The sequence below is a fragment of the Episyrphus balteatus genome, chromosome 1, assembly GCF_945859705.1.
Source record: "Episyrphus balteatus chromosome 1, idEpiBalt1.1, whole genome shotgun sequence".
Classification (NCBI taxonomy): domain Eukaryota; kingdom Metazoa; phylum Arthropoda; class Insecta; order Diptera; family Syrphidae; genus Episyrphus; species Episyrphus balteatus.
Window position 1 is genome coordinate 168,647,539 of NC_079134.1, and position 17,499 is coordinate 168,665,037.

Genomic DNA, 17,499 nt, shown 5'->3' on the forward strand with positions numbered 1-17,499 from the left:
CAGAACATATAAAAAAAATTGCACTCACCAAGGGAGACAAGGCAAAACCGTTTACAAAACACTTTACACAGTGAGGGAGAGAGACCGATGAATGTAGGCGATGATCAAAGTCACTCAATCACAACAAAGAATGTTTGTAAGGAATTGTAATTTAATAAGATTTTTTAATTTGTAAGATAATCTATCAAATTGAATCGAAAATCACTCGCGAGGAAAGAGTTAGTGATGAAATTAGTTTATTGATGAGATGGAAAAACTTTTTGTATTAAAGGTTGATACTTTATATGAAAAAAAATCGGGAATTGCGGACGTAAAGAAAAAAAGCAGGCAGCTAGAATCGGTGTTGCCGTATTTTAACAGTTACACCTAAATTCAAAGTTAACATATTTTCGTCATGAATTTAACCAAATTTTTAATATATAGGGGAAGTGGGGACAAGACCGCCCACTTAGTGTTTGACTGTCTTAAAAAAACCAATAAAAAACATCTTTTAAATAGAATAAAGTTTTTATTCATTAATTTTAATGTTTTTTGCAGAAACTCTCATTATTATAAAAAAAATAAAAAAAATACTGAACAAAAGATAATGCGTTTTGAAAAAACATTAAACAAAAAACCGTCTTGCCCCCACATGGGGGTAAGACCGCCCTATCAAATTTTGTTGGTAGAAAGACCATTTCTTTTGTTTTAAATGCAGCCTTTTTGTAATAATAACACAATTATGCTATATTTTCATTAGTTCTCACTCCAGCACAAGCTTTTTTGTACCATTTGGTACACATTTTGCACTTAATCTAACAATACTTTAGATTGGATCAAGAAAACAGTTGCAGATAGAAGGTACAAATACAATCTGCAAAGTCCTCTTCATCAGAATCATCAATTACAGTATTGTTTGGCGCCTGTTAGCTTTTTTTAAAATTTAACTTTTTCACTTTGTTTAAGCTACCAGAGCTTCCAATTTCGCCCATGGGCGGTCTTGACCCAGTCATATCATATTTGATGTTCTGTATTAGTTTTTTCTTTATTTAATTTATCTTTATGACTCCTTCTTTCGCAGAAAATACTTTTTAATATTCACTTTCTATTATAAAAAAAGGAAAAGTTAAAAATTTTAACTATTTCAGTGTCAAAAATACAACTGACTTTTCACATGAACGATAACAATTTGATGAAAAATCACAAATTTACCGTAACTCCTAACGAAAATTGCTAAAACTTACAGACGTGATCGACCGTACCAAAGGGCACCTATTTTATATTGCAAATGTTGCTATTTTTACTTTTTTCATACAACATAGTACGAAAACCGTCTTGCCCCCATGGGCGGTGTTGCCCCCACTTCCCCTTTACTTTTTTGTAAAAATTCTATTTACATAAACGCTTATTCTCTCCGCCATTTTGGAGTCGTCATTTTAAATAAAAAAGTATTCTCTATATTAATAACTTTCAGCGTAGAAAAAGTACAAGAAATCACCACTGACTGACCTGTGCTATGTTTACCACAACCAAAACCGAAGGATTGGCTTCTTGTTTGTATAACTTGTGATGTAATTTTTGGAATATGACAAAGAACTTTGTCAAATTAACTTTGAATGATTTACTCGTAAGCACAAGTGGACCAAAGGACCAAATGAACAGTGGCGTCAGTCAGTGGGCTTATATGAACTGCCTTAAATTATTTACGAAGAGTTTTTAAAGTATTTTTTTTTAATATTATGACAAAACAATTCAAACTTTTCACCAAAAGTTTGTTTACTATGGTTGTGAAAATGAAAACAAAAACTGATTGTTTTACCAAAAAATATAACAGATTAATATTATCATAAGCAGACAATCTATAACGTACTGAATAAATGCATCAATGAGAACACCTCTGTTATTCGCACAAACAATTTTTAATAGTCAAGTGTCAAGTCGTTCCCTTATACATACATTTTCAAAACAAATAAAATCAAAAAAAGACGCCGATAAACTTTTAAAAAAAATAAAAATTAAAAAATATTATCTTGTTGTTTAAATTGAAAAACATTTTAGACAAAAAAAAACAAACAAATAAAACAATCATTTGTCAAAAAAAAAAAAGAAAAATCGCATCATCACGTTCCCAATTGTTAAACAAAAGCAAACGGTTTTTAATTTTTTTTAAATTCAACCTCACGCTTTTCATTCATGCTCACTTTGATAACAACCATGATAATGAACTTCAACTTTCAAGTGTCATCATCGGTCATCGTCATTACGCCATCGATCGTCTGTCATTCAAAACAAATAAAAGTAATTCCTCTTCCTTGAAAATAATAAAAAAAAAAAAAAAAATAAAAGAAAATAAAAACATAAAATGAAATAAATCGATTCCACTATCTGACAACTGGCCCATTGCCATAATAAACAAGAGGTGACTCTGCTGCCTGCCTATCGATGTGCTCAAAATTTTTCTGTCTGGTATGATTTTATAGTTGAATTGGTTCTCTAATAAAAATTCCCTTCAAAACTCTTGAGTTGGTTTTTTTTTGTTTTGCATTCAAATATCAATCTGTTACAAAAAAATCAAATTTCGCCCCTAAAATGTGGTTTCTCTTAAATTTTGATCTTAAAAAAGGAACAAAAGAAAGGAATTCTTTTTTTGTATTTTTTTTTGTTGATCTCTCAAAAAAAAAAGGTCTCGTGAGTTGAGTTAAGAATCTAAGAATCATACAAATTTGGCAGACTTTTTCGCTGCTGTAGGTTTTGTGTATGATTTAGTGTTGCACGATCGGTTGGTAAGATCAGTTCATTTCTGACGCTGAAACCTTTTTTTTTTATTTTATAGAAGGGTCTAGAATTTTTTATATATAAAAAAAATATTTATATAGTATTTCAAAAGAACTGTAAAATATCCGGACGTGTGTTTTGAAAAAAAAATCCTTCAATATTTCGTGAAAAAAAAACAATAAAATAAACTTAAAAAAACATCAAACAAACAAGCAAATATTACGCAAGACATTTGTATAGTTTGCAAATGCAGTTGCAGCTTGTTAACAAGCAAGCTAGCATACAGCAAGTGCCTCAAAACCACTTAAGGCACGTTTGTCGTCGTCGTCTTTCGTCTATTGCATATTGCATGTGTCATTTTGTTGAATTTGCCAATCAATAAAGCTTACTCCACTTCAATTGAAAGTGCCATTCGGATTGCAAGTCGCCGCTAGAACGTTACAACTATACTCTTGGCTCTGTAGCCTAGCGAGTCGGCAGTTGTTAGTTAAGTTAACTTAATAGCAGCATAGTGTATTGGCAAATTATTGTTTTGTGACACACTGCAGTGATAGTTTGGTGTCTTTTGGTCTCCCGCTCTGCCGCTTCTAACGCTCTTGCCAAACAACGCCGCCGGCCGCCGGTGATTTGTCCTTGAGAATTCACACACAAAAATAAATTGTGCAATTTTTTTTTTTTATATTTTTCTATGAATTTTGTGTTTCGTTAAGTTTTTTTTTTTGTTACAAATCCTGTCATTTTGAATTTTATTCTTAGAAAATGTTGTTTTAATGTTCTTTTTTTTTATACACAAAATATAATTAAATCATTAATCTTTAGCACAAAAATAATTATTGACAGTGTCTATATGTTTATTTTTTTTTAATTTGTAATTCGTGATATGTATTTTTGACACCAATTTGGGGTCAATATAAGAAACAAATTTGTGTTCGAGAGGGGATTTACAAATCTCTTAATTAATTGATAAGTGGGTTTTTGAATATTGATTTATAATCAATTAAATAACTGTGAGTTAGTGCGAGTGTGTAAGGTCAGAAATAGAAAAAAAAAAGAAGTTTAATTTTGATAAATTTATTATATTGATTGACAAAGAGAAAAATGCCTTCATATCATGAGGACGAACTTGAAGTATTGCAAAATGGTAAATCAAAGCCTGATATATGTGCGGGTATTGGATTACCCCCAACGAAGGTGGCGGCAATGGTGACGAAAGAACAAGAAAAACCACTTGGTGAGAGGAGAAAAGCTGTACTTAGACAGGTGAGCATGTAGAATTGTTATAAAGGGTATTAAGAAGTTATGAAACTTTAAGAAATTGATTATTCAATGCAAATAAGAAAGTATAGGAAATTACTACTTTAAGGCAGACTTCTTTCTATTATTGAATGTTTGCTTCGAAATTTATACTTTGAAACTGTTTTCATTGTGACATTGAAACTGTACTATTTGCTTTCGAGTTTGATTTTTTTTTATTTCTATTTTTGGGATAAACATCAGATTGATGGATGCAATTGACTTGTTGAGTCAAAAATATCTTAATTATATTTTATTTACTTTTGTCTAGTCTAGTCTTTTCTTTTCCAATTTCTATTTATTGACAATAGCCATAGAATTTGTCTTGTTCTTGTTAATATTCCACCTTTCTACCCCCTTTCGGTTGACAACAAAAAAAAAAAACCTTTTGAATTATCTTTTCTGTGTTTTTTTTTTTTTTTAATAATAGCAAATAAAGTTTAAACAGCTGTGTAAGTGCTTAAGAATTACTTATTGTTTTCTTATTTATTTATGAGATGATGAAATGCTCAAATGGTAGAAAGTACTTGTCACTGATAGAACATAATATTGTTAAGCACTTTTATTCTTTATTAAAAAAAAAATAATAAAAATACAAACCGTGAAAACTAACGGTAGGTATATGTCAATAACGGAAATAGAAAAGATAGGTACTCTTTTCGAAAACGGCTTTAACGATTTTGAATAAAATTTTTGTGTGTAGAAAGTATAACACATAAGAGCCAACTTTTGAACCGTTTTAACGGTAACTGTCATAGATCGGCTTATTTGAGTTGCACATGTATTTTTCTCGTAAATGCCATATTTCAACCAAAATTTTTACACAATAATTTACAATAATCTATTATTTATATAAGTTTGGTTTTGTGTACGTTCGCTAACCGGCCACACCGGATGAATTATTTTCTTATTTTTTTTTTTTAATCAAAGAGGCATAAGAGGAGAAGGTTTAAGGCAAACAAAATTAGGATTTTATAGGGTAAATAGGGGTAACAAGATATTGAAAAAAGAGGCTATTTTCTAAACGGTAAGTCGTAAAGAGTTGACTTTTTTTTTAAATGATAGAAAAAATTCAAAAAAATTTCAAAACCAAGTTGTGAAGGTTTTTTTGCAGTCATAGACGTTCGACAATTGACTAATTAAAGGTACGCAACATTTTGCACAGAAATTTGAGTTACACCATGAGAAAGATATTAAAAAATAAAAAAAAATAGGGGTCTAAAACGGATTTTTTTTCATAGGCCCTATATTTTGAAATCAAAATTTTTGAAAAACAACCTTTTTTATTGACATTTTTGAGTAGTCTTTTATTTTTTTGGAATTTTTAAAAGTCTGCAAAAAATCTCAAACTTATAGGAAATATAGGCTTTAGTCAGGCGCATGCATGTACAAACAATTGAATTTTTAAAATGATTTTTGACCGAATAACTTGAAAAACAAGTTTTTTGACCCAAGTTTTGTGCCGTTTTTAACATAGGCCATATTTTACATAGGCCACTTTTGCTAAAAGTTTAAAAGTGAATATTTTCAAAGTCATTTTACGAACTTTTCAAGTTTTGATTCCCTTTTGTTATGGGAAATTATGACTTATTACAGAGTCGAAAGTTAGAAATAAACACAAGAAATGGCGGAACGAAGTCCGCCGGGTCAGCTAGTTACTATATAAAAAGATTTTTAAAAAATATTTCAAATATTTTTTTTGAAAAATCAATCTTTTGAAAACGGAATTTTATCGAAATTTTTGTTTAGTGTAGTGTAAGTTTAGGTAGTGTAAGTTCTGGTAATGTGGTATAGGCGGGTAATGTGGTACACATGGTTTTTAAGAAACGAACGATAATGGAAGGACGCCTTTTGCACATCTTTTGTGTAACGAAAAATGCGTACTCAAAAACACAAAAATATTCCATACTTAAAATTGATAAATCCTTATAAACGGTGTAGTTGCTAATGTGGTATACTAACCATCCTCTAATGTGGTAAACTAAACTTCCTTAAAATGTACCAACAATAAAATTAACCTTAAATCTTAAATTAAAAAAAAAAAAAAACAAATAATTTTTAATCTTTTGTTATTTTTCCTTCATACTCAATAAAAACAAATAAAAACATCTATAAATGCTTATTTCAAAAATGAAGACACTCATAAAATATATAATATTATATTAGGGAAGAGTATACCACATTAGCAGACGTATGTGTACCACATTACCCTCCACTTTCCAAATGTGGCGTTTTCGAGACCACCGCTCATTGTGACAAAAAAAAAACTTTTTTTCAGAAACAAAAAAACCCTGTAAAACATTCAATACACGAAGCTAATATACAATTGCATATCTTCACAAATTTTCGATACCTAAGTTTGATTCAACATTTTCCAAAATCCATATATTAAAAAAAGAAACATGTATAATAGGGTGACTCAAAAAAATCTAAATTAATTTTTTTGATTTTGTACTCCAAAAAATCGATTGCTAGATACCTGTAGAATATACACCAAATAGGAACTCTTTATATTAATGGGAAGGTCCTTCGCTTCGCAATTTTCCATTTTTACATCAAGCTTCTCCAAAAAAAAAATAGTAAAAAATTGAATTTAATAGATATTTGAGGTCCAAAAATCGAGAAAATTTTTAAAAATTCGTTTTTTGTTCTTAATTTTGAAACAAATTGATAAATTATAATAATCAAACGCGCAAGAGATATTCTTGTAGGAAACCGATTGCTCCAAAAAAGGGTCTTGTTAACTTTTTTCATTAATCTAACCATTCTAAATATATTCGAGGTCAAAGTTAAAATAAACTATAAAAATATTTTTTACTTTAAGAAATTTTCCAGTTCACTGAAAATTTTTTATTTTCAAATTAGCAACATGTATTCTTGTAGGAGCTTAAACGTTCTACAAAAAATTCCTTGGCATAAAATTGATTGCTTTAACCGTTTAGAAGGTATTCGTATCAATAATTTTATTTTTTTTTTTAATGAAATCATCAAAAACGATAGATTACAATTACATTTATTAATTTTGGTCTTAGGTGTCGATCAATATTTTACATATAATATGGCATACAAACATAATGTAAAAAAAATTATATCAGGTACCTACCGTCGAAATTATTTTAAAGTAAAAGTTGAAAAAAATCCGGCCACAAGTTTTCTTGCATCTCATTGTCCATGAAGAATGGAGCGTATTCCTAATCCAAAGAAAAATAAATCAAATTATGATGCATTCGACGCAAATATGTCAAATGTAGAAACTGTGATAATTTTTTTTTTTTACCAACTGGCTAATTTTTCCCAAACCAAGGATTAAAGTTGAAGTATTGTAAACAAATCAAAACAATCATGCAACTATGTAAGTGACTTAACAAATATTTGGCGAGATAAAAATCGGCACCCTGCAGCTACACATAAACCAGTTTTTTCACCCTTATTTACTTGTTTTAATGCAAAAATTACTTATTTAAACCACATCCCTTCAATATCAATCAGTATTTCAATTTCAGATCACACAACATATTCAATAGGCTAACGATCTTCTCTTTTTATTCTGCAGAAATAAGATTCGATATTGGATCTTTGTATGTCTATATCTTATAGGATATTTGATGATCTTTCCTTCAACTTATTAGAATCATTTTTTTTAAATTTTTATATTGTTTATGCTCAGAACAACTAAAAAATAATATTAGGTAATAATTAATAATAATATGTAAATCAAGCTGGAAAGATTCGTTTAGGACAAAATTTTTAAATGAAGGTTTTAGTTTCGTTAAAATTGGTTCAGTTGTTAAAGAGTAGGTAAAATCTTGGCAAAAATGGTTGATACGATATTTTTAAGGTAAACAGACTTAAGCCTTTCTTATACGGGCAATAACAGAAAAAAAAATGTGCAACTCAGTTTCATTCGCAATCTGAACCAAGTTAATTTGTTTTTTTATGATGAAACTGTTTTTACAGTGACCAATTTAAGCAAAAATCATATGAATTATGGACAAATTTTGGTTTCAATAAAAAACAGCTGAGTAATTTTTTAATCCCTCTAAAAAAATAAAACACAATAATTAAATGTTTTGTATGCTCTCTTAATCTGATTTAAGATTTAAAACAAATTACATCATAAAAGTGCGATAATAAATTAATAATTTTCGTTCTTGAATTAATTTGACCTTAAGCTCCCACGTAAGAGTGCTGATTATTTTACTCATGGAATTAAAAATAAAAAAAAAAAAAAATAAAATTATTTGTGTGATAAGATGTATGACTTTTCTAAAAATTGGTGTTAGAATAATATAGGAAGGTCATGGCTTTTTTTTCGAAAAATCATTTACATTTTATGACTTCAAAACTCACTTACCTACATAAGTTGTATAGTGCTTAAAATTGATTTAGTAACCTTCCTCTAAAGTTAGTGAACTGTAATTCAAAGGCTCGGTTTTACTGCATATCGGGTTTTGAACCACTGTCATAAATATATATTTTTAATTTTTTATAATCATTTATTTTTGTATCGAAATTGGGTAGGTATTTCGTATCTCCAGGCAAATGAACTTTAACTTTTTTATAACAACTAATAAAACAACACAATGTTTACATATTAGAGTTCACACTTTGAAGGTGCTTTTTTGTTGTGTTGTGAACATTCATTAGGCTTTTAATTTCAACTCAGCTTGAATTCAACAAAACGATTCTAAAAGTAATTATTGAGCTTGATAGCTCAATTATTATGTGTCGTTGACAAATAAATAAAATGCCATTGTAAAATTTCCGCTCAAATAAATTCCCAGCTGTTTTTTCGAATGCCCCATTAAGATTTCGCAGTTAATTGATTTTAATTTTCTGGTTTGAAAACAATTTTCATAAATTGTATCTCAAATCTAATCAAGTATTAAAATCCTAAATAGGTAAACTTTATAGTTTAAATACATTCTAAGCACGAAGGAAGAGCAGATGGCCTTGGTAAGGTTTTAATTCATTTTCTGATCTTTACATAAAAAATCTTCCTTATAAGAGTTTATTGTTTAAACACTTATATCTATATATAAAAATAATGAACATGAATATAGGCCATATCATTAAATAAGGGAAATTTCAAATAATATCCTGAAAACTGAAGACTCATCTGAAGATATCGATTTATTACTTTGATATGCAAAGATGCATCGAAGACAAATTATTTTTGGAAAGTTCATCTTTAATTTGATGTATATAAATAAGACCCATTAATATAAAAAAATAATCAAGACGAGAAAGTAAACTTTAGATTCCATTCGAAACTTCAACAAACACGGACATCAGACAAAATGTTGATAATGGTTTTTATTACATTAACCCAAAAACCGAAAACAATAATAACATTGTAAAACAAACAAATTCGGACAGAAAAGAATTTCAAACAATATTTAACAATATTTATATTCTCTTTGGAATTTTCTTATTTTCTTTGTATCTTTTCCATTTCCAGAAAAAAGCTGAAAAATAAAGCAAATTTGAAATTATTAGCTTCTTCCTACTTAATTTTATTAGAACGAACAATTTTTAAACTGTCTTAGGTCCAATTTATTCACTCTCTATTAAATTTAAAGTCGCCATTTAAAATGGGAAATTTTAAAACTTGTATGCGATTTGACAGATTTTAAATTTTTAATGGCGACATTAAATATAATGGAGACTGAATAAATTGGACCTTAGTTTTGATTTTAATTTGTTTTTATTTTAATTTAAAATTTAATTTTAAATCAAAATATATTTCCAAAATTTCACTGTTAAAAAATGTGTTGTAATTTTTAAGACAACCTTTGGAATCAGCCATTTTTCAATAAAAAAAAAAAAAAAGTTTTTAATAAATTTGGTATTAATTTAAAAATATTTTTGTATAAAAACCTTATTTTGAATATAAAAAATATTAAAATGTAATTAGTTCTTAGGTTCTAAATTACATACCTACTCCTCTTTTTATTTTTTAAACAAGAATATTTAATTTAAATTAAATTGTATTAACAACCTAAACGACAGCAACTAAATTTCAGCGTTACCGTAACCTGAAAAAGTACCTATAAAATATTTTGTTAAAAAAAGCATTTAGTAGCCCTTTTTCTGATAAAAATAAATTCAAACAAAAACTGTGAATTTGTACAAATTTTAATCGAATTTAATAAAATCCTTATCGAGTTGATTCTTGGGATCTTTTTTTTAATTGTATATACTGAATTGGATCTGAAGTCATCGGTTACCGGATTGGAGGAAATATTTGTTGTAAACATTCTGTCATATTGCACCGTAGTGCAAAGTTTAAAGACTGCCAGTTTATTTCTTGTTTATCTTCGAAACCACATGAACCAAATTTGGAGGACCTAGATTGACCTTATAAGTTTGAAAGCTGAAACACAATCACGCTTTAGGGCGTCGCTTCGTTGCGTTACGTTGAGAAATCCTCAAAGCGCGCTTCTGTCACTTTGACTTTGAACAGCTGATTGCAACATAAAATCTGCTGTCAAATAAAAAAAAACACAGTCACTCACAAAATTATTGGGCCAAGTCTTTATCTTGATTTAATTGTGGAAAAATGAAAAAGGATATTAATGTGTTTAAAAAATGCATAGAAATTTGTTTATTCTTTAATCCTATAGTTATAAAAACAAAACCAATCAAAATATATTGTTTTTAACAATAAAACTCAGTCTAAAACATCATTAAATTTTTTTTGTTTTTAATACGTAAATTGTTTTGATTTAAAATATCTCGATGTCGTTTTTTTTGTGCAAAATCTATATAGAGAAATTAAAAAACACACATAGTTTTGCAATAATTTATTTTTTTTTATTCACATTTGGCGCAATAATAATGTGGGTGACTGTAACTATGTCTGTTAAATGTCAGAAAGCGAGCAAAAGTTCAGTGTGGTTGAACTTTTGCTCGCTTTCTTACGTTTCCTTACGTTTGTCAAAAAAAGCGTACGTAAGAAAAGCGTCATTGTGTGAGGATACACAAATTTCCTATAGTTGAACTTTTCGCAGTTGTCAAAATCGACGGCAAAGCGTGATTGTGTTTCAGCTTTGAAGATAAAGCTTAGTCATCTGGCCGAATCCTTTTTGTTTATATCAGTGAATGGATACTGTGGAAAGTGAACTTTTTTTTCAAAGTTTTTCTTGGTTTTGGCTGTTAGTTACCCTCCATAGGAAGCTGTAGTACTTAACTTACTCAACGGCGTATACAAGGGGGGGGGGGGTCACGGGGTCATGACCCCCCCCCCTCCCCCCCCAAGAACTCAGAACTTAAAAAAGAATTTGTTATGTGATACTGAAATCTCTTGAGTAAGATTATTTTCAAAATGTTGAAGTTTTAGAACATGAACGAAAATTAAAAGGAAACAAAATTTTTGGTATTCAAACAAACTATTTTACCATATTTTGGGGATGTTGTCATATTTTTAGCGAACGCTATGCTGGATTAGGATTATTTTGATTCGTTCGATAATATTAGTTGAGCTGTGCTGTAGAGTTTTGTATGGAAACAAAATCCGGATAAATATTACCTATATTCAAAGCTTTTTAAAAGAAATTGAATCTAGTAGGTACACAAAAATAATATCTTAAGGGCAAGACACTGCTTACCAGCAAATAAAAGAAGCAGCCATATCTTCTATTTTTTTATATGATGAAGTGAGTAAAATATGTTTTAAATAGGGAAGCTTTCTGTGGCCTTGCTGTGTGGAGGTCAATTCTGTTGATAAAATTCGTCATCGGCAAAATGTTAAAGAAGGATATCATTTCTCAAATCTTTTTAGTTTTTTGCAATGTTCCAGTTCAATACATTCGTCTGATAAAATTTGGTGAATTTTGTTTGCTTACAGAATATAACAGTATTTTGTACATACTAAATTTGCTAGATCTGTTGCATTTTTTGAAACAACTATCGATTTGTTAATCATCAATGGCCAGCCAATTATAGAAGCAATGTAAGCAACCTTATCTAAGGCAATTTAAATATTATTATTAAATATCACTTAGGGCTAATTTTTTGAATAGTTAGATAAACCTAAGTTAGAGCTTATTCCTAGAAATAAAAGTTTTTTTTTTATAGTGAAATTTATTCTTCTGATAGTCTATCTGACGATTGAAAAAGCAGGGCTTAATCTAATAAATACAACTGAATGTTTTTTATATTGTAGACCGCTGATTAATACCTGAAAACGGACGAATTCCAAAATATCGCCAAAATTATTTTTTTTGTCTTTACTATTTTAATAGAGGTATTTTAAATTCCCATACAATTTTAAAACAAAATTTAAAAAAAAATATATTTTCAAAACTTTGCGATTCGTTTGCCTGAGGTTAGGAAGTCTTTTAATTCAAAAGTTAAAACTGTTATTAAGTAAAAACGATTTTTATTTTAACTTTCTGGGCTAGCGGAAAACAATGAACAGTTGTTTTAAGGCAAATTATTCAATCGAAGTACTCGTACAGTACATTTTATTTTAAGGAGAGGATAGCCTCAATTTGTCAGTACGCTGCTGATAAGAAACGAAAAATCCCATACAAAAATGAAACAACGAAATGGTAAACCAAAAATTTCGTTCAACTTTTCGTTCTGTAGTACGCTGTTCGGCACAACGAAATTGAAAGTCTAAACTTCTTTTTCGCACACAAACAATTGCCGGGGACATTCATTGTGTGTGGAAAAATGACATTTTGAGTTTTTTTGTTTGTTTTTGTTGTTCATTTTTTCATTGCATGTCTTTCTGCGATGCGTGTTTGCTTTTTTTTCATTTATGTTTTGCAATTTTTGAGTATTTTTCGGTCGCAAGCATTTTGTTGTCCTTGTGGAGACCGACGAAAAATTTCGTTTCACATCAGCAGCGTTCTAGGCTTTAAGGCTTTAAGGCTTAACGCTTAACTTAAACGAACCTCATACCGTTTTTGTTTGGTTATTTTTAGAACTACATTCGGAACTTTCCGATTCGAAATGCAAGGCGCACAAATTTTAATGTTTAATAATTCAAAAAGCCCATTTTCAGGTTTATGCCTGCTATCAAAACTTTTGAAAAAAAAAAAAAAATTGGCATGACCCCCCCCCCCCCCCCCCCCCAAGAAGCAAACCTGTATACGCCCCTGAACTTACTCTTAGTTGAAAGTTGAGTAGTTTTCCCAGAATTCCAATTGTGCTTTTCACCAGAAAAGATCTTCCAAATCCACTAAATTTTCAAAATCTTCCATCCAAAAAACGTTGTTTTTAAAATTTATTGTTGAGAAGTATTGCACAGCAAGATCTTAATGGACTGGGGAATTTTTTCAGGACAGATGCAGAAATCTATTATCATATATTTTAATGACTTTTTCGGGTTGTTTGTTTCGAGATTATTACATTTCGTTTAATACGATTGAGAAAACGAAACGAATGATTTTTTCAAGAATCTTCAAACAAAATAAAAGTTTTTGATTTCACTCCTTTTTAGAGAAAACATCGCAGAAAGACCCATTATTAACGAGTTTTTTTTTTTATTTATTTCAGACCCTAATGGTGATATTTGCAAATTCTGGAGTAATTGGCTCTGGATTAGCTGTTGCAATGCCAGCTGTAACATTAAAACAATTTCAAGATGAAAATGAACCAATCTACCTGAATCCATCTGAAGCATCATGGTATGGTAAGTGATTTATTTATTTTATCAATTACTTGATTCAAAATATCTTCTTTTTTATATTTACAGCTTCTATAAATACAATGGCATGTCCACTTGGTGGTATGTTAGTTGGATATTTACTTGACAAAATAGGCCGAAAGCGAACAATGCTAATAAATAATATTATTGGTATTATCGGATGGGCGTTAATAGCTGGTGCATTCCAAAAAGATAAAGAATCCGCTTATATACAGATTCTAATAGGACGATTTATAAGTGGTTTGTATAGTTTTTATAAACTTTCAATAATACCTAATAGAGAAGACAGTTTCTGAAGAAAGTTATTACTCTTTAGAATCCGGTTAGATAGGGTATTTATCAATTTTAGCTTAGTAGCAAATGAGATGAAGTTCAACAGAACCAAAGAGAAATTCAAGCGGAAATGCTTAACCTCCAGCTGAAAAAAGTAAATCTTAGCTGAAAGTATTAAATCTGGCCCGAAATCGTCAAAACATAGCTGAAACTAATAAATCTCAGCTGAAAATAGTTAATCGCAGTTGAAAGTAATAAATAATCTCTGTCAAAAATACTTAACTCTAACTGAAACTGCTGAATATCAGCTGAAAATGTTAAATCTGAGCTGAATATTGTAAACTTCGGCTCAAAAAACTGAAAAATTGTAGCTGAATTCAGTAAATCGCAGCTCAAAGTTGTAAATCACAGCCAAAACTACTGAATTCCAATTAAAACAGGTAAATCTCAGCTGAAAACGTTAAATATAAGCTGAAAATTCTAAACCTTGGCTCAAAACCTGGAAAATCTCCACTAAAACTATTAAATTTCAGCTGAAAATATTAAATCTGAACTGGATATTGTAAACTTTAGCTTAGAAACAGGAAAATCTCAGCTGAATTCAGTAAATCGCAGGGGAAAGTAGTAAATAGATGCCGAAACTTTTAAATTTCAGCGGAAACTAGTTAATCTGAGCTACACCTCAGGTCAGAAACTGGAAAATCTGAGCTTTATTCAGTAAATCGCAGCGGAAAGTGGTAAATTGCTGCTAAAACTAGAAAATTCCAGCTTAAACTGCCAAAGTTCAGCTGAAAATATTAAATCTCAGCTATTTTCACTAAATCGCAGCGGAAAGTAGTAAATCGCTGCCAAAAATTCTAAATTCCAGCGAGAACTGCTTAATCTTAGCTGAAAAAATTAATTTCGAGCTGAATATTGTAATACTCAGCTCAGAAACTGGAAAATCTTCGCTGAATTTAGTAAATTGCTGCCAAAACTTCTAAATTCCAGCAAAAACTGCTTAATCTAAGCTGAATATTGTAATCCTCAGCTCAGAAACTGGAAAATCTTCGCTGAATGAAGTAAATTGCTGCCAAAACTTCTAAATTCAAGCAAAAACTGCTTAATCTTAGCTGAATATTGTAATACTCAGCTCAGAAACTGGAAAATCTTCGCTGAATTCAGTAAATCACTGCTAAAACTTCTAAATTCCAGCAAAAACTGCTTAATCTTAGCTGAATATTGTAATACTCAGCTCAGAAACTGGATAATCTTCGCTGAATTCAGTAAATCACTGCTAAAACTTCTAAATTATAGGAAAAACTACTTAATCTTAGCTAAATATTGTAATCCTAAGCTCAGAAACTGGATAATCTTCCCTGAATTCAGTAAATCGCTGCTAAAACTTCTAAATTATAAGAAAAACTACTTAATCTTAACTAAATATTGTAATCCTAAGCTCAGAAACTGGAAAATCTTCGCTGAATTTAGTAAATTGCTGCCAAAACTTCTAAACTCCAGCAAAAACTGCTTAATATAAGCTAAATATTGTAATGCTCAGCTCAGAAACTAGAAAATCTTCGCTGAATTCAGTAAATCGCTGCCAAAACTTCTAAATTCCAGCAAAAACTGCTTAATCTTAGCTGAATATTGTAATACTCAGCTCAGAAACTGGATAATCTTCGCTGAATTCAGTAAATTACTGCTAAAACTTCTAAATTATAGGAAAAACTGCTTAATCTTAGCTGAATATTGTAATACTCAGCTCAGAAACTGGAAAATTTTCGCTGAATTCAGTAAATCACTGCTAAAACTTCTAAATTATAGCAAAAACTACTTAATCTAAGCTGAATATTGTAATGCTCACCTCAGAAACTAGAAAATCTCAGCTGAAATCAGCTTAAATTTTTTAAATTCCAGTTGAAAATAGTAAACCAAAGTAAAAAGCTAGAAAATTGTCAACATTCAGCTTAACCGGTTTCTACGTTTGTTAAACTTTTAAATTCAAGGAAAACTAAAAATTCTTTGAACCGAAATTTGAGGATAAAATCATTCTTTAGAAATCAGTCAAAATCAAGTTCAGTTTCTAACCATTATTTTAATTTCCATTTTTCAGGTGTTATGATTGGACTCTTTTGTTCTCCAACTGGTGTATACGCAGCTGAAATTACACTACCAAAAATTCGAGGGAAACTTCTGCTGGGTACTGCTGTAGCGCTATCACTAGGAATATTGTCTATGTACACAATAGGCTACTTTATAAGGGATAGTTGGAGGCTGATATCAACAATTTGTCTGTGTTATCAAATACTCTGTTTTCTAATGGTTATTCCAATGCCCGAATCTCCTAGCTGGTTAATGCAAAAGGGACGAGCTGAAGACTCAAGAAAATCATTAAAGTTTTTCCGAGGAATTGACAAAAATGGTAAGTTAATGACTGTTAACTTTTTTTCAAACACTTTTTGATGTAAATTTTCAATATTTTCAGACTTTACAACTTATGATGAATTCGAAACAGAATTCAGTCAAATCAAAAAGACTTCCCAAATTGCTGCCAACGATGAAAAGCAATCCCTACTCACATCACTCAAAGAACCCGAAGTCTACAAACCATTTCTGATAATGCTCGGAATGTTTGCCTTCCAACAATTCTCCGGAGTCGTTGTGGTTGTTGTCTATGCTGTACAAATTGCCGTCACAGCTGGTGTTCAAATGGATCCATTGTTGTGCGCCATTTTTGTTGGACTCGGCCGAATCTGCACAACATGCTGTTTAGGCTACATTCTCGAGACCTGGGGTCGTCGACCAGCCGGAATGGTATCTGGATCTGGAATGGCCGCTTGCATGTTACTCATTGCCGCTAGTTCCTGGTTTCCTGTGATTCTTCAACATGCCCCATTCTTACCCGCCGTTTGTATTGTCTTACAATTCATGTTTAGCACAATGGGTCTGTTGACGTTGCCATTTTATATGATTTCTGAAGTATTCCCACAAAAAGTGAGAGGAGTTGCATCGGGAATGACCGTTTGCATTGGCTTGATTATGTCATTTTTAGTATTGAAAATCTACCCAACAATGGTTGATGCATTGGGTAATGAGAATATATTTGCGTTTTATGGATGTGTGGCATTGTTAGCAGTATTTTATATTTATTTTATTTTGCCCGAAACTAAAGGCAAGAGTTTATTAGAAATTGAAGAGTATTTTAAAACTGGGAAATTTCCCACCGCCAATCAGCCAATTGAGAATGAAATGAAAGAAGTGTTTATTAAGAAATAAATAAAAGTGAATGTGAATTATAAATAAGTGAAATTGAAAAATGTTCTCAAATAAAATAACAAAAAAAAAAAAAGAAAGAAAACAAAACCAAAAGACTGTAGTTAGAATTTTCAAAAAATTTAAAAAAAATAATAAAACAAATATTTTATCTGTTTTTCTTGTGATGATTGTTAAACAAAAATTTAATTTTTTCTTAAATTTAAAATAAATGTTAAAAAATATTCTTACAGAGAAAATGTAAATAAATGTATAAAAAATAAAAA

General features: G+C 30.0%; 1 protein-coding gene across 2 annotated transcripts; it reads left to right on the top strand.

The window, feature by feature from the left end:
* Positions 1 to 2,822: 2,822 nt before the first annotated feature.
* LOC129907499 (facilitated trehalose transporter Tret1-2 homolog) lies at positions 2,823 to 17,458 on the top strand. 2 transcript variants are annotated; one of them, XM_055983768.1, is made up of 5 exons: positions 2,823 to 4,014; positions 13,555 to 13,690; positions 13,754 to 13,945; positions 16,074 to 16,382; positions 16,446 to 17,457. In XM_055983768.1, exons 1-5 carry the CDS (start codon positions 3,853 to 3,855, stop codon positions 17,234 to 17,236), a joined length of 1,590 nt encoding a protein of 529 aa, XP_055839743.1. In that variant the 5' UTR covers positions 2,823 to 3,852; the 3' UTR covers positions 17,237 to 17,457. The 2 variants fall into 2 exon arrangements, with proteins under 2 accessions (XP_055839743.1, XP_055839744.1); XM_055983769.1 differs by lacking the exon at positions 2,823 to 4,014 and having other exon boundaries at positions 13,573 to 13,685; positions 16,446 to 17,458.
* The last annotated feature ends 41 nt before the right edge of the window (positions 17,459 to 17,499 follow it).

What these genes read in the sequence shown, in the direction of transcription:
- LOC129907499 (XM_055983768.1), top strand. Translation starts at nt 3,853, where the DNA reads ATGCCTTCATATCATGAGGACGAACTTGAAGTATTGCAAAATGGTAAA. An exon ending in GAAAAGCTGTACTTAGACAG is followed by an intron (nt 4,015 to 13,554) that starts GTGAGCATGTAG and finishes TATTTATTTCAG; the next exon opens with ACCCTAATGGTGATATTTGC. An exon ending in CCGAGGAATTGACAAAAATG is followed by an intron (nt 16,383 to 16,445) that starts GTAAGTTAATGA and finishes CAATATTTTCAG; the next exon opens with ACTTTACAACTTATGATGAA.